The 20,145-nt window shown below is 42.0% G+C and overlaps 1 protein-coding gene across 8 annotated transcripts in view; it reads right to left on the reverse strand.

Annotated features, from left to right (window-relative positions):
• CRACD (capping protein inhibiting regulator of actin dynamics) overlaps window positions 1-20,145 on the reverse strand; it is a 139,392-nt gene that overhangs the window by 30,166 nt on the left and 89,081 nt on the right. For 7 of the 8 annotated variants that reach the window (XM_032999040.2, XM_032999041.2, XM_032999043.2 and 4 more), the window contains one exon: window positions 14,610-14,778. The exons of the other annotated variant lie outside the window; for it this stretch is intronic. In XM_032999040.2, the coding sequence (XP_032854931.2) occupies window positions 14,610-14,778 (169 nt within the window). The remainder of the gene's footprint in view (window positions 1-14,609; window positions 14,779-20,145) is intronic. 8 annotated transcript variants of the gene reach the window in all.

Raw genomic sequence — 20,145 nt, forward strand, 5'->3', positions numbered from 1 at the left:
GGCGTTCTCATACTTAAAATTAGACAGCTCATGTTTATCCCTATTGTTTGTTACAGCTAATTAGTAGTCAAGGGTTGCAATTCAGGCACCAAAGAGCTCAGCGACTTGTTTGCAAGTTGTTCCTGACCTTACTAATGAATTTGTTAATATTTAAGTTGGGAGCAGCCAGCCTGCAGCTTTTGAACTGAACAGGGTTTGCTAGCAGTGCAAACCCCAAAACTTCAGGTGACCAGCAGCAGGGATACTCTGGCAGTAGGAATTGCCCAACAATCTGAGTCCCTGAAATGGAAGAAAAGAGCAACTGCTGAGGTCAGTGTTGGTGGGCTGCCTAGGTCATGGCTGCAGATGAAGATCTTGCCCATCCTGCTCTGAAGCCAAGGGTACCCTTAGTGGTCTAGTCTCACCTCCTGCCTGTGAGCTAATACAACGAATCTTCTGACTGAGATGTGCAGTATACCACCTTTTGGCTACACGCATTTTGGGGTTTATGGCTGGTGCAATCAGACTTGTTAAAATGTGATTTAGAACTTCCTCTTGGACACCGGGTCATGTGAAACAGCTTATGAGCTTCACGTGACCTGCAATCATAAGTACATCACCGCTGAAAGCCCAAACCTGTCTTTGACAATTGCCCACAATGGTACTGATGGCAGGTTAGGACCATGCTAGGCACATACAGCATCTCTCTCTGACATTCTCCCATACGTCATCTGCTTTCAGTTTAGCTATTTCCTCACCACATGGCATCACACATTTTTGTTTCATAGAGCTGAGGCCAAACATATCTGAAACAGAATACCAGGTTGGGAGGGACCTCAAGAATCATCTGGTCCAACCTTTCCTGGCAAAAGCACAGTCTAGACAAGATGGCCCAGCACCCTGTCCAGCTGAATCTTAGAAGTGTCCAATGCTGGGGAATCCACCACTTCCCTGGGGAGATTATTCCAGTGGCTGATTGTTCTCATTGTGAAAAACCTTCCTCTTGTGTTCAATCACAATCTCCCCAGGAGTAACTTGTACCCATTACCCCTTGTCTTTTCCATGTGACTCCTTGTAGAAAGGGAGTTTCCATCTTCTTTGTAGCCACTCTTTTAATACTGGAACGTGGTGATAAGGTCTCCCCTAAGCCTTCTCTTCTCAAGGCTGAACAAACCCAATTCTCTCAGCCTTTTCTCAAATGGCAGGCTTCCAGTCCTTTGAGCATCTTTGTGGCCCTCCTCTGGACCCACTCTAGCCTGTCCACATCTATTTTGCAAAGCAGAGACCAAAACTGAACACAGTATTCCAGGTGTGGCCTGACAAACACCAAGCAGAAGAAAAAAAAAAAAACAACTTTGACAGCATTTGTCCATTTTTGTTTTCTTATTAACTTGTTACTAAATCAAACGTACCACAAATTGTCAGAACATGTGGAAACAGTCACAAGAAACCCCACAGTGAATTAATCCAAGGTTTTTCTCTACTGTTATCACCTCAAAATGCTTTGCAGATATACTATATACTTCAGAACTGGGTGACCGAGCAATTTTGCTAGCCACTTGTCCAATAACTGGTAAAAAATGTTTTACAAATTTTTCTTAAATGTATATGTAGGCTAAAGTACATTGGTAAAAACATTCACACATTGTAGTAACCTAGTTTCTTTTACAGGTGAGTTTAAACAGCATTTAAGGTGATTTCCAGGCTACTTGAACTTTCCAAAAGGTCTCTTATTTTACTCACTTGGAGCCCACAATCCTTTCAAATCTTCCCAGCTGTGAGTTTGACAGGTTATATTACAAAGGTCCTTTTTTCACTCTCCTCATGTTTTATTTTCAGAAAGACTGAATTTCTTTTAAGTCATAATACAGTATAAATAATTGAGTTTCCTTCACTGCTACCACCATTCCCACCTCTGAAGTTTTTCTCAAAAGCCTTTATACAATAACATCCTCACAATCCACAACTACAGGCTGTCCTTTGAAAAGCTCTCCCTCAGTTAAAAGGCATGTCGACATCAGGAATGGCTTTTGATAGATTCATGGTATGTCAGAGACCTGGGCTACAGTCACAGCCCTGGTTGAAGGTATTACAGTTTCAAACTGCTATATCACTTCCAAGAGATGTGTGAAAACAGTGGCATCAGTTTATGAGCTTCTGTTGATAATACCAACAATGACACTTCAGAGGCTGTTTGTGCTGAAAATAATTGAATCACCACCTGACTCACTTCCAGAAACCTGACTAAATTAAATGAATTATGGATGTGCTATACCAAAATACAAAGCACTTCTAGCAAATCCTTAAAGATGTTCTCTCTGAAGATGTGTTGCACCTCAAGTATCACGTTCCAGTTTCAGTTCCAATACACAAATTTTCAAAACTAATTTTCTCATACTCGAAGCAAAGTTAAATTCCATTCATTCTCAGGGTTTTTTCTTTGCTACACCTGTGTCCCTCCTCAGACTCCTGAAGATCAGTCTGAATACTTAGTTTCTCAGCAAAACCAAGAGCATACTTTTCACCTTCTTTTATTAGGATGAAATTCTTAAGAACTACTACATTTTTGAGAACGTATGAGGGGTTCTTTGAGACACATGTCCTTTGGCACAAAAAGAGTGCACCAAAATATGTCTTTATCTTGAGGGTACCCCAAGAGCATAAAAGCACAGCAGAGCCAACCATCCCACAGGATTTTTACAAATAATGAAGCCAGTAGGGACAAACAGGTGGGAAACAGAGCAAGACACAGAGCATGAGAACCACACCACATTTTGACTATGGACATAATGTGGACTCCTAGACTAGGTTTAGCTGCATTTAGCTGTAAAAAGAGTTGCCTCAAATACATCTCACCCCTAACTAAGCTTTCTTCTGCACAAAATGAATACATTTCTCTGACTCTGTTTAACTCAGTGCTGATAAATTCCTTTCCCTGGAAAGGGAGAACACCTTCTGTTGTATTTCAGACTTATGGAAGAATCCCAGAAAACCACAGATAAACCAGATTACATAGATATTGGAAGTAGCCCAGCTCTAATGTACCTACGTATAAATACGATTTGCAAAAAACCTCTGTGCAGTAACCCCTTTTCATTATTCACTCCTGCTGAGGTGTCTGTGTGTGCTAAGAAACTAAGAAATGTGAAACAAATCCCTCACAGCAGAATGGGACCACCCTGAGCCTAAGAAGAGTCCTACTCCTCTCCCATGAAGACCAGCAAACTGAGAGGATTGCTCTTTGGACGCCCATCAGCCACCCACTGCTGTGTATCGTCATCTGTTTAGGGTGCAATTTTCCATCAGCTCTAGGTACTCCAAGTCAGGACTGGGCAAGTTATCACCCCTTTTCCCCTCTATCCTCCTCCCCACATGTTCCCATCACCTCTTTTGTGCCCGTTTAGTGCTCATCGTTCACATGAACCTGGAAAGAGTCAGTCAACCGCAGTTCGGACTTCAGTCAGCAAACACTGCTGTGGGACTGCACCCTGAAGTACAGAGTATGTGCAGGGGTAATACTGCACAGAATATAAGGTTAAGTTTACCTTGGTACTGGTGGCTATTATGTTTTAGACCCCATTTTTCTCCAGAGCTATTTCTCCTCTCAAGGACAAATGTGGGGTCCTTAAAAAGGGGAAATTTTGCTAGCAGGGAACGCTGAGGTCTCAGCCCTTGCATAATCCCATAATGGTGCATTACTGTAGTACAGAAAGCTTGCACCAGCAATTGCCTCTTCAGTGTGTCATAAATGTTCCTCCCACTCTGATATTAAAGAGTTAGAAATAGAAACTGGAAAATAAAGAGAAAGAATGAGTTGTTCTGTTCTTTCATGTTTGTAGAGACTGTCTACAAAAAAAACCCCAGTCTCACGACTTTCAGTCTTTTAGATTTTCATTAGAAACCGATTCTGTAATTATTAGAGATAAGAGTCAACTTCTTAACACTATAAAATTCTCAAAGTATGCAAAACAAGAATGAATTTGTTTTAGCCAGGTATTGATCCTTAGTATAATCCCTTCAAAGACATCTGAAAGTCACCTCCCAGAATAATGCCCCAGGGAAATGACAAGTTCAGTGATAGGTTGCCTTTACTTAATGTTTTGTTTTAAAAAAGAAATCTGATTCCAACGCTTTGCATCTCCCGTGAATGTCCCCAGGAGAGCTAGAGATAAAAAAAACCCACGTAAATTCCATTTTCTAGTCATTCCAGAGATGCATTAATACTGTAATAGAGGAAAATGGATTGTAACTCTGTGCTGTATTTTTAGTGTCCTCTCTTTCATCTGTCATGCTGGAATGTGAGTTTTGGTGCTAACTCATGCCTGGATGGGGAATATTGTCCATGCTGCAACATAACTCTGAGCTACGACTGTGCTCAGATAGCACGTTGCTTCACTGCATTAACAAACCCGTAAACACGGTGCTCGTAAGCTGAACAGGCAAAGGGGGGATTTTTTTTTTAATCAGGGTAGTTGACAGATTCTTTTTCATAAAGTAAACTTAGAGAACATTTCTGTGCTCAATCTAAAGATGTATCTGTATCACCTTCAGGAACTGTGAAACCTCCAGGCACTAACTCTGGGAACACTGCACAGTCTCATTGTTACAACCCACCAGAGTCCCACTGATACCAATAACCTGTTTTGCAGCCTCTGTATTAGTAGCCCTGCTCATTTCAAAGACATCATGCAAAATTATCTTATACAAAGCTTCAGTTTGGTGCCATCACTGGATCTGTAACATATGAATTTACCATACATTGATTTTTTTAAAAAGTAGAGATCAAACCTAGCTTTAAGTAGCTGATGCTTCTTTAATACATGCTAATAAACTAGCTAAAATCATGATAATCAAGAACATAAAAAGTAATCATGGGAAGTATCAAGGAACTGAGTGCACTAATAAGCTTTAAGGTCCCTGACCAACCTCACCTGGGACCTCCACCCACACACATGGATCCAGGAGCTCTATTTAAGATCACAGCTGAGGTGTTGGTCCCTACCTGAGCTATGCTGGAGGAGTGCTGGTCTCCAGCTCAGCCACAACCGTGACTGGCCATGAAGTCCCCTGATCTAGACCTCAATTTGAAGACCAGTTTCTGGTTGCTGGCTTGCCCTTGGCCCAGCCTTCTCAACTGTGGACCTGTGGCATGATCAATGGATCTGATCCTGACCTACAGACTGACTTCTTGGCTCAGCCTCAGACCTGCCTTATCATCGATATAGCCTTATCTGTACTCCTAGCTGGATCTAGCCACCTTTCCAGCATTTGTCCTGCTTGCCTTGCTTAGATACTGTGGGACTGGGCCATGGGCAACAAAACCCCTATCTTGCTGTGGGATCCCCCTTGGTGCCCCACTCGCCTTCCCCGAGGGAGCTGCTCTGCCCTTGCTGTTGTCTGGTAACGAAGTGGGACTAAGCAGTTCTAGAAACACAAATTTTACGTAATTATTCCCCAAAACATCTCAGTATGCAGAGCAAAGAAAGTCATCACACTGGTTTCCAGTAACTCTGCAAGTGAATTCCATAACACAGCTTGAGGATTGTAGACAACTGGCCAGTTATCATAGAAATATGCAGACATGCTGAAGGAACAGGGCTCTAAATGGTCCAACTTTCAGACTTGACATGGCAATCCACTGCATGTGACACTATTCTATCTAAAAGCAGCACTCAAAATTTGCTCTAAATTATGATAATAATATCCTATTATAAAATATGATAAAATGTACAGAAGAGAAAGTGAAAAATCTAAGTTAGCCTTGGCTGGAGTAAGTGCTATATAGTGATTCCATTTAGCTCATAAGGAAGGAAAGGAAGAAGTAAGACAGTATATATTATACTACAGGTGATGATTCTGCTTGGTTCATGAGCCCAGCCCTAGACCTTACCAGCTGCTGAAAAGACAGTTGCCATGCAGAATCTGGAAGGAAAAGTATATGATGATTAGGAGGGGGAATGCAACAGTAAACGTCTGAAAGGAAGGCAAGAGAGAGGACAAATGGACAGGAAAGAAGCCTAATCTTTCAGGGAGACTAATGCAAGACAGTGTATGTGATGGAAGAAGTGAAGGCCACAGGAAAAAAAATTCTGGATACTGAGGTGAAAATGAAGCTAGTCATGATCAGGGCTCAGGACGAAAAGCAAGTTAAAAAGGAGACAGAGTGGGACCTGGTATAAAATGTTGAGGACTCTTGCAGATACAAAGCCCACTTGAAGAGTTCTCAGGATCATATACAAACTACACTGTACATAATGAGGCACCTTTGCACTCAAGCAGCAGCTGAAATAAAAAGTAAAAATGGCAAGCCGATGGCATTTAATGCAAATTTCTAGTAAGTGACAAAATTGTATAAAGTAATGAAAAGCTTGTATATCTAAGAAGGCGGCTTCTGGGGTACAAAGACTTAAGGAATTTGATAATAGGAGGCAGAAAAGGAAGAGCTGAGGTGTTGTATTGGGTTCGCATGGCACGGTTTTGGTAGCAGGGGGTCTACAGGGGTGGCTTAAGTGAGAAGCTGCTAGAAGCTTCCCCCATATCCGATAGAGCCAATGCCAGCCGGCTCCAAGGTGGGCCCGCTGCTGGCCGAGGCCGAGCCCAGCAGCAATGGTTGTAGGGCCTCTGGGATAACATTTAGGAAGAAGAAAAAAAATCTGCTCAATTGCAGAGCAGTGAGAATATGTGAGAGAAACAACTCTGCAGACACCAGGCGCGGGAGCAGAGATTCCCCTGCGGCCTGTGGTGAAAGCCATGGCGAGGCAGGCTGTGCCCTGCAGCCCGTGGAGGTCCATGGTGGAGCAGATCTCCACCTGCAGCCCATGGAAGACCCCATGCCAGAGCAGGTGGGTGCCCAAAGGAGGCTGTGACCCTGTAGGAAGCCCAAACTGGAGCAGGCTCCTGGCAGGACCTGTGGCCCCGTGGAGAGAGAAGCCCACGCTGGAGCAGGTTTGCTGGCAGGACTTGTGACCCTATGGGGGACCCACGCTGGAGCAGTCTGTTCCCAAAGGACTGAACACCATACAAGGGAACCATGCTGGAGCAGTTCATGAAGAGCTGCAGCCCATGGGAAGGAGTCATGATGGAGAAGTTCATGGAGGACTGTCGCCTGTGGGAGGTACTCCACACTGAAGCAGGGAAAGAGTGTGAGGAGTCCTGGGACCATTTCAGGAAGGCTTTCCTGACTCTTCTGCCCCGACCACATGCCACTCAGTACACATCAGAAATGGTGACTCATAAAGTGGTTGTGGCTCCTAGTCCTGTGCTGCTCAGCTGCAATATAAATTATAGAAAAGGTGAAACAATTCAAATTTCACCAAAACCTGTAATGAATCCTATAAAAAGATACATGCAAACAAAGAACTAGAGAGAGCAAAGCTGCTCTTTGCCACAAAACTTTCTGTCCTGGCACGTCCTTTCATTTCCACAATACACCTCATAACCCAGAAATAAGAAACTTCTAAATAGATCTGTTTCAGCTGACACAACTGAGGAAAATCCAACCATGCTTTCTTTTAGAAGCCTTACGATGTCCGTATGTTGCTTTGCTATTCTTGGGCTTGAAGAGATACTTACTGAAATCAGAGTGCTGCTAAGATGAAGTCTCCAGGAGAAGGTGGACACCAAGCACCACTGCACCGAGGCACTCCCACTGAAGTCAGGAAGGCACTCAAATGAGGCACTTACAAAGGAAATTAGGAGACTGACAAAACCCAATTGCAGCAATCAGGCTAATAAGCAAAAGGAAAAAAAAAAAAAAAAAATGCCCAGTGTATGAAAATTGGATGTGACAGAGAGAAGATATCTTGGGAGTTCTTTGAAGCTGAAAGTGGGTAGACAGATCATTGTTTTACTGTTGGCCCAAATTGCTTCATACAGAACTGCCCAATGCTGCATCCCCATGGAAATGTGTCAAAGTAGTGGCTGAAATTGTCCAAGAAGCAATCAGGACATTTCCCTGGACCCAAACCACAAAAGCTTGTGATTCTCTAGGTCTGGTTGTTTTCACGTTTAGGCAGTACCTTCAATCCATAGGAATTTATGAATGTATAAGTATACCACCAGCTAATAAACAAATACATCAAATTAAGTTTTCTTATTCTTCCTATTTTAACAAAGCAGATTCTTGCAAGCTATCATTTATAGGTTGTTGGGTTTCCCTCCTCCCCGCTCACAAATTTAGAAACTGAACAGCTGAACTGTTGATGAATCATTTTCATGAGATCAAATCCTCTAATAGTCATGCAGAAAAAACAATACACAAACATTAAAAGTTTATACATTAGGCTTACAAGTCTGAGTTAGAGGTAAAAGCAAGACTTCACTTTAAGAAGATTTGAAAATATCATGAGCTGGTTTTGGAAATTTTGGGACAAATTGTATGCCAACAACTGCTTTGATATGTCTGCTTTAAAAGAGTCCATCTAAATGAGATGCTAAGAACAGACTGTACCTTGGGATCAAGCCTTTAGTGAAATCCCTGGGGTGGCCTAGAGCAGGAATGTGAATCTTCACGTCCTGCTGTTGATTGTCCTCTGCACCGAATTTGATGTTTACAGGTAGCACAGGACAATGCTAATTAAAAAAGACCATAACATCCATCCTACTCTTTTCACTATCCCTCTGAAAGTAACATGGGAGACACTCTTCATGTGAAGTATCATGGGTTTCAATTACTCATTGAAATGATGTAAAATCTGAACTGCAAGGTGAACATGCCATCAGAGCATGGGCTGGCATTGCTCAAAAGGCTACGCTGAGTCCAGAAAGAGACTGAGCAGTTTCTCCTGACTTTTTTTTTTTTTCCTTACTTAATCAATCACCACACATTCTTTCAAAGATACATGTCAGGTAATTACCTGAGTGATAATAAAAAAGTCACTTGAGAGATGAGGAAAACATAATTACATTTATTTTTCAGGCCAGTCTCTATGACAACATATGTGAATGCCATTGATCAGCAGTTAGTAACCAAGGCCACATTTGACGCAGAATAGTTGTTCTCATTCACATGAAATGCAAAATGAAAATTAAATATTCAGAAACTAAAATGGAGATACAAGTAATAGTGAATAAACTGTATCACATACTAGACCCAACTTATATAATACACTGTTATTGGAGGAGTAGAAGACCACAAATACCTGCAGAAACTCCCAAACTGAGTATGCTGTTTAGAAAAATCAGATGAATAATTTTGTTTTCCAAGGCAAATGCTCAGCTGGGAACAATCACAGAAAGGGTGGCTGAGCACTAAACAAGCCTCTCCTATCTCTAACTTCCATTAAAACAACCACAGGAATACAGGTCCCAGTCTGCACTCTCCAAAAGAACCTGTATGTTATTTGGCCTGTGTATTCTCTCAGAGCTGTCATGTTCCTGCTATCCATCTATGCACAAACCCAGTACAAACTTCACTCACAGTAACAAAGTTCGCACAGGCTAAAAGCAGATGTTATGTCAAAAGTACACCTAGTGCTGCCTTTTTTTTTTTCCCCCATTTTTTTCCCCCTTTTTTTTTGTATGAAGAAAGTTAAAAAGGAACTGAAACACTGTGGCTTTCTTGGCAATATTTGTTGCTATCATTCCCTCCTTGCTTACAGAGGACCAAGTCTTCCCTTAGTCCTCCTCCTATCCATAAAAATTAATAAAATTACTGTCCCTTATCCTTTACATCCCTCTGTGATTCACCATTTGTTTCCACTTTCTGGAGGCTTCTTTCTCAAATTTCAATCCATTAGAGAGATGGTGATTTAGCCATGTTGATAGCTATGCTTCCTATCATTTCTCTGCCTGAAAATTTGTGCTTGTGCCCTTTGTGGCCATTCAGGCACAGAATTCAACATCAATGTAAAATTAAAATTTCTACTATACAGGTCAAATACCTCTTAGATAAACAATAACAGCTGTCTAGAATTTATTGTCCATACCACAACTCAACTGACTGATCAAATCTTGATCACATCATTTCCCCTCTAAAAAATACTTTGAGGAAGGCCACTAGCAGCCAAGTATCTCCCAAGAAATACACAATGCAGGTGCCCCATCCCATGGAAGCCTCGTCCATTCATCACTGACATTCTTTCCACTGCTGCCATTGGCCTCTCTTAAGCAGAGAGAAGCCACATTTGTACTACAAAAGCTGATGGCTGGTATGAAACCACCGTCTCTTTGCCACCGTCAGGCTGTCTGTGGCATTTGGACTCGGGTGTAAACCACCAGAAAAACAGCCCAACTCACCCAGACTCTGACAAAAATTAACTTTAGCGAATTATTAAATGAAGGCCTCTTAAAATGACAATTACATGCATTCCTTCCCACTCCTCAGTTCTTCTCCTGATCTTTTCAAACACAAAGATTCACTTTTGGTGCTGGCAGACAGCCTGACTGGAGAAATTCAGGAAACTTCATTTCTTACCAGGAGACAGCCGCTCACACAACTTGCAGCTCCAGACAGATTCGTGACCCGACTTGTGCTGCATCTTTGGCACTGCACCCCAGTTTGCCACCCTGGGGGCTCCCCCTGGGAACTTCCCACCACAAGCAATAAAACTCCTGATGCAGCTTGGGAACACACCGTGCTCCTTGCCCCAGCTTTGGTCCATAAACAGTTTATTGCTTATTTTGCTTATCTATATAGCCTAGTGATGAGAACTGTGCAAAATACTTGCCCTAAACTCACGTGAAGCCTGCCTTTGAGTCCAGACTTTGGGCAAATATTACAAAAAGCACTGGAAGATTTTCCTTCAGTTCTGCATATGCTCAGTTTATATTTCTAGAATTGAAGTTTCCTAGAAAGATGTCAGGATAATTTTCAAGGAAAGATAATTTTGAAGTTCTGCTGGTAAACTTGTCAGAAACCTAACTTCATGTTTGCAAGGGAATGCTTTTGGCTTCTACAATCATGGAAGTGACACAATGCAATTATATGATCTTTCTGAATTACCTGATCAAGTGCAACAAGGGTGGGGCTTGAATAGCAAATACCAACTCTGTTTGCCAAAATGAGGCATTTTCAAAGAACTAATACATCTGGAGAAATCACACTGCTTATTCATGTGGTCCCTACAAGCAGAAAAGGAGCTGAATTCATTAGCTGAGTAGTAACTGCTGTACAGTTTAGCACAGCTCTACTAGGCAAAGCACTGGGTGACTGACAGTCCAGACCCAATAGGAATTCGTACTGACAAAGGTTCAGCAACTACTGGGCAAAGTTGTTTATGAGACAGCAAATATCTCACTTTTCTTCTTCACAGGCAGTCTTCCACAACATATAGAGAGAACTAAGATCTTTAGGCGATTTCTTAGTAATGAAGATGACTTTATGTAGGTAACCTGGGAAAAATTTTACAGGGATTATGTGGAACTTGATGGGGATTTGCAAATAAAGGGGTCCCATTTCATGGACAGGCACATTCAAGAGACTGAGGTTTGCGGAGAGACTTTTCCCTGGAAGAAGATCAAAGTTGTCACACTTTAATCTTAAAGACGTGACAGGTCTAATTCCAGGCCCTTTGAAATACTACATTCAGCCCAAGTAAATGCACTCTACTGTACCCTTTATAAGAAAAAATTAATTCCCTACTGCCTCTGCAGATCAACTCAGAATGACAAACTTTTTGTAGGGCACCGCACAGGTGCCTTTTTGGGTATGTCCTCACAATGCTTGCTTAGTGTCAACTATGACAAATATAAAATCTTATAAAGTTCCAAATCATAGCCACAGAACAGAAGTTTCTGCAGACTTTACTGAAGATCCACAAACGCAACTTAACTTGTCTTTTAATAAGCATTTCTAGCTCCCAGGTCATATGGTTAGGACAGAAAGTTAATGAATACAGTTTTAACTTTGTAAACTCAAGAAGAGCAATATAGAAGTGGAAAAAGGAATTCCAGTCTTTCACAAGGCAGAGCAAGACAAATTGCAGTTGGAAACCTCCCACTTGGGAATTGCAAAACAACATGGATGAATAAATAGGTTGAAGTGTGCATACATCAGGATACCAAGCAAGTTATTTGCATCTGATGAGTCCAGGAAATATCTGTAAGAAAGGATGGACAGGCAGATCTCTCTCAGGCTGCTTCCAACTCAGCTAGTCAATCTACACCATATGCAGATTACCTAAACTGCTCCTGGTACGTCTGCATCACCCGTCGGCACAGTCTCCATTAGAGATTCAGGCGTTAGCTCTGAGCAGGCTTGTAAGCCAATACAGCACACAGTGAAATACTAGCTTAGGTCTTGGAAGCAATACAGATGTCTTATTTAGCCTATACTCATTTATTTGCTTGCCTCTACCTCCCTGAAGCAGCTTCTCCCCTTAATATCTTTTCAAAATAACAACCTCCTCTCCCTAAAACAAAACAAAAAGTCCACATGAAACATCTGCAGATAACATATTAATGTACTTTAGAGGCTGATGAAGAAATACAGCTCTATTAAAGGAATGGGAGAATCCCCGAACTTTTGTTGCAAAATTGGAACTTTCATTAAGCTTCTGTAAATATACAGTGGTTGTACATTCTTAAAGAGTTTGAATCAAATGGTTTTATAAAACTACTCAGGATTTTGGTTATATAAATATGCTACTTGTTATTTGTATTTGCTCTGGTCCATTTCCATATGAATAGTGGAAAGTATGGCAATGTATTTACTGTTAGACAACTTGTAAGCAACTGTGCATATTATTTTCCTTTGCCTATCTCTGCTTTCAATTCATAAACATTTGAAATTATACTGAAGGCAAAAAAATATAATGGATGGAAGCTATGCTGCTGGAAACAGAAAGGGGTGGCAAAACTAAGCTCTCCAAAGCAATCTAATGCACTGCACTGAACATCTATGTCTGTTGTAAGACGAGTAACGTGGCAAACACTACCTGCAAACTGAAAATTATTATCAAATCCCATCCACATTTGTACCATGAAGCCTGACAGAGAAAATAGAGTTTTGACTGAGTATTTATAGCAGGCTAAACCAGAAGAACCTCTCACAAACCGCAGACACAGAAAGAAACGTTCAATTTGAGATGACACATGGGACCCTTCACATTTGCTAATTCCCTGTGATTGAAATTGCGTAGTCTGATTTAATTCCACCAGAGGCTTACATTTAATGCCTTTATTAATTAGAAAGACTAATACATTTAAAAATGCAAGCATTCAGCAGTCTCACAAGGGTATGCCACACCTTCACTGTTGAGGAATGGGACAAATTCCCATATCACTGTTTGTTTCTGGGCGCAGCACTGCATTTTCAGTTGCGCTGAATGGGAAATCCCTGATAGCGAGATGATGCCCTTTGTTTTGCTCTTGTTCTCTAGTTTGCTCTTGAGGCAAAAGGCACTGTAACTTCCTACAGTCACTCGGCATCATGCACGCAGGTAATGCAACGCAATAGCCGTCAGTCACATCTCTATCTTCTGTATGGCTACTCTCAGTCTTGATTTTAGGATAAATTGGGATAGGCAAAAGAGGTGCACAAGATTGCACTGAAGAAACCAAAGGGGAAACCTAGAACTTACAGAATTTAATGGAATGGAACAAAAAATTAAGAAGCTTAAAAAAAAAATAATCACATTTTCACAGCTATGATTTTGCACTGAAAATATTGTACAGGGTGATATTTCTGATACGCGTTTCTTTCTTGAGCAGAGACATTTGGTATGGTATTTTGATCCTCTCAGACTTTTTTGTTACTTTCAGACACTCACAGTCCCCAGTGCAAACAGATAATTTTTTTTTTCCAAAGAAGCAGGCTTTAACCAGGACTCAGTTAACCTCTCTGAGACTTTCAGTTGGAAAGTGAAGTAAGTGTTACTGACCCAATTAGTTTGTGCATCTGGTTTTGTTTTTTTGTTTTTTTTGGAGGTGGGGTTTTTTTGTTGTTGTTAGTTTGGGGTTTTGTTTTTTTGTTGTTTGTTGTTTGTTTTGGTTTGTTTTTTTTTTTCCTTCTGTTCTGTTCCTAGTTAGAGATTTCTGACTAGTTAATTCTGTACAGTTTCCTTCTCCCACAATTTCTACAGAAAATTCTCACGCTGTCCTGTTGTCCTTTCTTGTCACTGGAATATGATCTGATTTCCAGGTGCCTCTCTCCCCTCTCTTCCTTCTCCTCTACATTCAAACTGGATCAGAATAAAAGCAGCCTGTCAGTTGACCCCGATTACAATGCAAAAACTGTACGAGGTAGACTGAAAGAGGATGTGTATGTCCTGACCCAGAGATACCACCTTGCAGGGAAAAGTACGCAATAAAGTATCTGTAGCAGCCAGTTCAAGTTTCCCTTTTCTCAGTTTTAAAAACACGGATGCCATTAATACCTCTGCTCAGGTGTTCACCATGGAGTTCTGTTAAATCACAGAGCCGGATTCAAATTCATTTCTCCTTCACCCTGGGATTTCTTTTTTGCAGACTGGCACACGTACCCAATAAGCAGCGCATGTGAGACGCGAGATCTCGGGGTCTACAGCAGCGGCTGTCACGTTCAGAGGAGGGACAGAAATGCACATGCCTCGTAAAAAGCAGCGTACGACTTGCTACCACTCAGCAGCACCATTTAAATGTAATTCCGTTAAAAGCAGGAGAGAACAAGCCTCGTGTCTGCACGGGCTGGCAGCAGCCCCGTGTGCGCTTACCTCAGCCCGCCGTTTGGCTCTTCATCCGAGGAGAAGGTGCCGTTGCAGACGTTGCCGAAGGAGTGGCTGGGCTTCAGTTTGGCTTCCTCGCCGTCTGACACGGGCTCTCTTTTCTTCCTCCTGCCGAAGAGCTTCTTGAAAGGCTGGAATTTGCCTGCTTTTTTCTTGTCTGCGGATTACAAGACACAGAGGCGCAGGGCTGAGGGACGCGGCTCGCCAGCACTCACCGCGGCAGCAGGTTCAAAGGAAGAATGAGGTCAAAGAGCAAGTCACCAGCCCGAAGCAGCCTGGCGCTTGCAATGTAAATGCAGGGCTGCAACCCGCTGTTGACGTGTCATATCGACAAAGCAAAGGTAAGAGCATCAAAACAGCTGCTCTTGGGTTTAAGGCTCTGCTTGGAGGTGTCGGCGCAGCCGAACATTTGGATGAAGAGAAAGGATAATTTTGCAGAGCCAGAATACAACACTGAGGCTTGCTTTTAAGCTTTAGACCACCCTTTTGACCTTTTCACACCAAAAGACAACCATTGCTTTGGTCATCCCACTTTGGCAGGTGCTGGAACCTCTGCCCTGAATTAAAAGCAATTGAAAATAACCAGCTGTATTTTACTTACGTAGCCTCATAACTAGACAAGTCAATTTACAAATGAACGAAGAGAACAGGATAAAGTTCTGTTGGTTTGCTGGTGGGTTACTTCAATAAACATCCAGCTTTATAGAAGCAAAGTCAATACATTTTTCTGAGGTTTTTTCCCCAAGTAACTGAGGACAGAATTTGACCAAGCATTTCTTCCTTGAGATGCTTAAATTTTAAAAGCTCCATCAAAAAAAAAAGCACAGCAAAAAGACAAAACAGACATGAAGACAGGAACAAGAAATTTAAAAAAAAGTTAACCAGAAAAGTAACTTTTTTTCCACCAAAGACTGATGAAAAGAAAGGTAGCCTCAAACTGTTTTCCCAACATCTACTAAAAAGAATTACCAAGAGTTTCTTGTTAACCACTGCCAAGAAAGGGTTAACTTCTCAGGTCTGGGATGCACCAAAGAATTTCTAAAACATCATAACTGTCAAAGAGCTTAATTTCTTTTCTGTCTCTACTTAATTTTGCATTGAATCTACTTAAAACAAACTAGTTTGGTTTGGGGTTTTTTTCAACCCAACTTTTAGCTTCCAATCATAATCCAGTTTAAGAAGCACCATGTACTGGTGACAAATATTTCCATAAGCTATTTAAATCCCTATATGTGCTTTTCTCCCAGGCTGCATGCATATGCACTGCCTCAGCACGCTCTGCTCGCCCCATAAGCTGTTGCTCAGCAGAAAGCAGCAGCTTGGTTGCAAAGTACAGGGAGGCCCCCATAGGAATGCTTGACCAGGAAACATGACAAATCTTCTGTAGTGCAATAGTACTCTTCAATACCACATCAGGTTTTACACTCCGCTCTGCTATACCGGTGTATGGCAAAGCCGCATCTGCTAACACTCCTCCGTAGCTGCTGGAGGCATAACTGCAGGGTATTTAGAGAGAGAAAATGCACCCAAGGACATTGCAATCTGGCTATTTCCAGCGACAAGTAATTTCCAAACTAGCATGGTGCCAGGGAGCCTGAGCTGAATCCAAGTGTGGGATCAAACTTACGCAAAGAGCAAGAAAGCTGCAACTCTTTGTGAATCTATCTGTACCTGATAATGGATGAAGCAGGAAACCTAGACTGGAATTATAAAGTCAAAGCTGCAACAGATAGTAATTCTGCATTTCCTCTACAGATCCCTAAAGTTTACACAGCTATCATTCTTCTCATTGGGCAGTCAAGATACTCAGCATTTGTACAACTTCATTAAGACAACGTAGCATCCCAGTAGCAGCATACAGATAAAAAGCTGAATTGTGAACCTCAAGTTCAGGCCCAGCACTAGAATTTTTCAATTCTGAAGTGGTGACTCACAATGAATAGATGAGAAAAACAACCACCACTGATGCAGCAGTTTTACCAGTGTAGAAGAAAAAGGGGCACAGAAGTTTACTCTCTCTGTCCCCTAGCTCTGCTTTCCATGAACTGACCAACTCCCATCTCCAGCCAGACCAATTGCTTCCTGCTCAATTCTGACCTTAAAGAAATATATTCTTAGATGAAACCCCTAACAGACAGGCAGGCAGTCATGCAGAGAAAGAGAGAAATTATCACTCTAGGCCAGAGCTGCTCCAACAGTTCATGCACCTGAGACTGCCTGCAAAAACTCTAAATCAAACGGTAGAGCATACAGGAGAGAAAGCATCAGTACCAGACACAAGACTGGTTGAAAGAGCTGTTCTTTCACAGTTCCCACCTCTCCTGCTTCCTCAACCTTTTTGAAAGGGAAGGCTGTCTGATGCCATTTCTGCTGGTTAATGTAATTTACTGCATAAATCAATTAAACTACAGTGATTTTCAAAAAAAGGTTCTCACTGTGTCATTCATCCACTTTACCCTTGTCCCCTCCTCTTTTGGAGGTCTTCAGATAGAACTGTGAATTACCTCATCAACTCTAAATCTACTGTACTGATTCACCAACTATGAATCTAGGTGTTGAACAAATAAGGCAGGTCAACACAGCTTTCATTTCATCAAAATGGGTGAAAGCCAACATGGTTATCTTCAGCCAAGATCTGCTTTTCTCCATGTGATTTAATGTGTCCCTTAGCTGTTTCCCCACTCCATACCCCAAGCATCACAGTTGTCACATTACTAAGTGCAAATTCTTTAAAGCAGCCTTCGTGACTCACTGCAAAACTAACGAACACCCTTCCCTGAACAGACTGCACACGCTATTCCCCATTCTGCCAGCTCAGAGATAAGGAGCAGCCAGCCCTTCCAGGCTTCTAAGGAGGCAACGCCTGACCGCTAAGGCAAAGTCTATTTATGTAAATTTTCCACAAAATCTTATGGAGGAAGATGTGGGATGATATCACCTACAGGGTAAAATGCTTCCTGTAACAGTAAAACAAGTACAAAAAGGAATCGAAACATTGGCAACGCAACAGACAACACCCTGCACAAAAGCCTTCCCAGTCTCTATGGCTAGAGTTCAAACATGACTCATTTCTCCTACCTATCTGTACCGCCGAAAGAAAAAAAAATGGGATAGGAAAGGCTGAAGGTTGGAACATACAATGCTGTTGACTGGTGTCAAGGACAATTGCTGAGATAGCAGGGAAACAAGCCTGCTTACACAGGCCATTTGCTTCTCTCCTTAGTCACTCAAATGGGAATCCTACAGATCCAGCCCCAGGAGAACATGGGAAACCAGCAATTAAACCTTTTTTTCCCATCTGTTTGACAAGCCTCTCTTGTTCAAATCACTGTAAACAGTTAACAGTAAATCACTTTTGAATCACATTAAAACATGAGGTGTGAAGGCGACAGATAAACAAGGTTGGATATGCTAGCTAGAATAACACAGCACATATGGTAAACGCTCCCTTCTCAGCTTATTCCAGAAGAGTAGCAGAGCAGATTAGAATAATCTTTAACCTGTCATATAATTTGTCAGCTGCATGAAGACAGGCAGTGCCTAACAGAGAGCCAGTTAAAGCAGAGAGCATCAGCATCATGAAGGCAGCACATGATTCCTCTGCTCTCAGTGACAGAGGGGAGACTGATCAGAGCAGCTACTCCTCTCACACTCTCTTTCACTCAGCGGTGCTCTCCAAGAAAGATGAAGGCTGGTGCAATGGGTTTTACGGGTAGTAAATCAGGCACAGCCTTTGGACTCCAGCTGGGAAAGTCTTAGCAACGCATCAGCTGACAAATCCCCATAAAAGAGCTTGTAGTTAAACTGCTCAAATGTCACCCAAATCCATTGGGATTCCAAAGCTGTGATGCCTTTCAAAAACTGCACGGAGTCCTTAACATGAGCACAGGTCAAATGAAAATGTAACTACCACTCTTACAGAGGGAAGAGCTTTAAATGAATGGAAAGAGAGCAAGCAACGTATCTCAAACAACAGGCACAATGCAAGGGTGAGGCTACACCACTGGATGGGACAGAGATGCCAACACCACTGAAAACGTGTGAAAAACAATTTTCAAGCGAAGCAAGCTTCACATGAGAAACAGAAAGTCTTACATAATCGTAGAAGAGACACCTAAACACATAACAAGGTGTTGGTTCCTGGCAGCTTTTCCTCACTGCTGTGGTGCCGGGGGCACTCATAGTAGTGTGGATGAGAAAACCTGCAAGGAGAGACCTCTCTGAGCAGAGCTGACCAAGGAATGCATCAGCTGGTGGGTAGAAAGATGACTGTTGAGGGGAAAAATAAAGCAGAAATTTATAGTGATTTTTTAAAACTGAAGTTATTGTGGTCAAGATTTTTCAAACCTCAGTTTTGCAATGGGATTTGCAGAGCTTCCACAGACATTTGTTCATTATGTGAAACGCAGCACTTGTCTGTAACACCTATCTGTAGTATGAGATACTGCACAGAACTTGTCTCCAAAATAATGTGTTCCTTGTTAGTGACTAATGGCTATAAAGTCTGGTGTAATAGCCTACATTAATGAGGATATTAATTATTACATTTAATAGGAATTTCTATAAAGAATTTAGAGAATGGAAATCCACATAAATGCAGCATTAAGAACTGCATGACAGGGAGAGGGCAGGTGGGTTACTGGGCTGTGAACAAAATACATCAGCTGAACTAAAGAATACTGTTAGGAAGGTAAGTTGACTGACATCTCTAATCACATCTCTACAGCAGAAAAAGGCTGTTATGATGTACATTGCAATTTATTAGCAATAATAATAATAATAAAAAAAAAAAAAAACAAACACCTTGATTTTAAGCTAGTGATATGCTTATTCATGCTCTTTCTAAAATAACTCAGGATAGCATAAGCACTGCCCTGTTAAGCCCTGAATTAGCTGTGCATCTGCACAACTTCTTTGCTTTTCAGGTTCCCACCAAAAAAGCTGCCCTGCCTCCCCCCTGCCTGGTCTGTTCTCACAGGGCACAGAGCTTCTCTGTGCAAACCAGGATTGGCACTTGCCTCCAGCTTTTCCACCCACTCCATGTCTCTACACTCATTTCTGTGAGTCCCCAGAGCGGCTCGTTATTGGTGATAACATTCACATTCAGAGCGGGACGCAGCGCTCCCCAGAGAGGTGTCTCGACTCCTCCAGGAAAGGGAAACAAATTGTTTGGGAGCAAGGAGGAGGAGGGAAGGCTCTGCCCTGCTTAACCATGTTCCCACATTTTAAAACAGGCATGAGCTCAGGGCAAGTTGGTTTCTGAACATTTTCTGCCTCCATGACCTGCCCTCAGTCCATTACCCTCTCTTCCATGGGTAGCTAAAAAGAAAGCTGGGGTTGATAGAAAGATAGAGTCCAGAAATACAAAGCAGAGTCAAACACCAAAGAGCCCAAGGAAACATTTAAGATAACACAAAGGGAATAAAGATCAACATCAGAAAAGACTGATGCTCAGATTCAATAACCTAATTTCCCAGCAATGAGTTCACCTGTGTGAGACATTCAGTGATAGTACGTAACACTT

This window comes from Tyto alba, unplaced genomic scaffold (genome assembly GCF_018691265.1).
Source record: "Tyto alba isolate M040663 unplaced genomic scaffold, T.alba_DEE_v4.0 Super-Scaffold_6, whole genome shotgun sequence".
In the NCBI taxonomy this organism is placed as follows: Eukaryota; Metazoa; Chordata; class Aves; order Strigiformes; family Tytonidae; genus Tyto; species Tyto alba.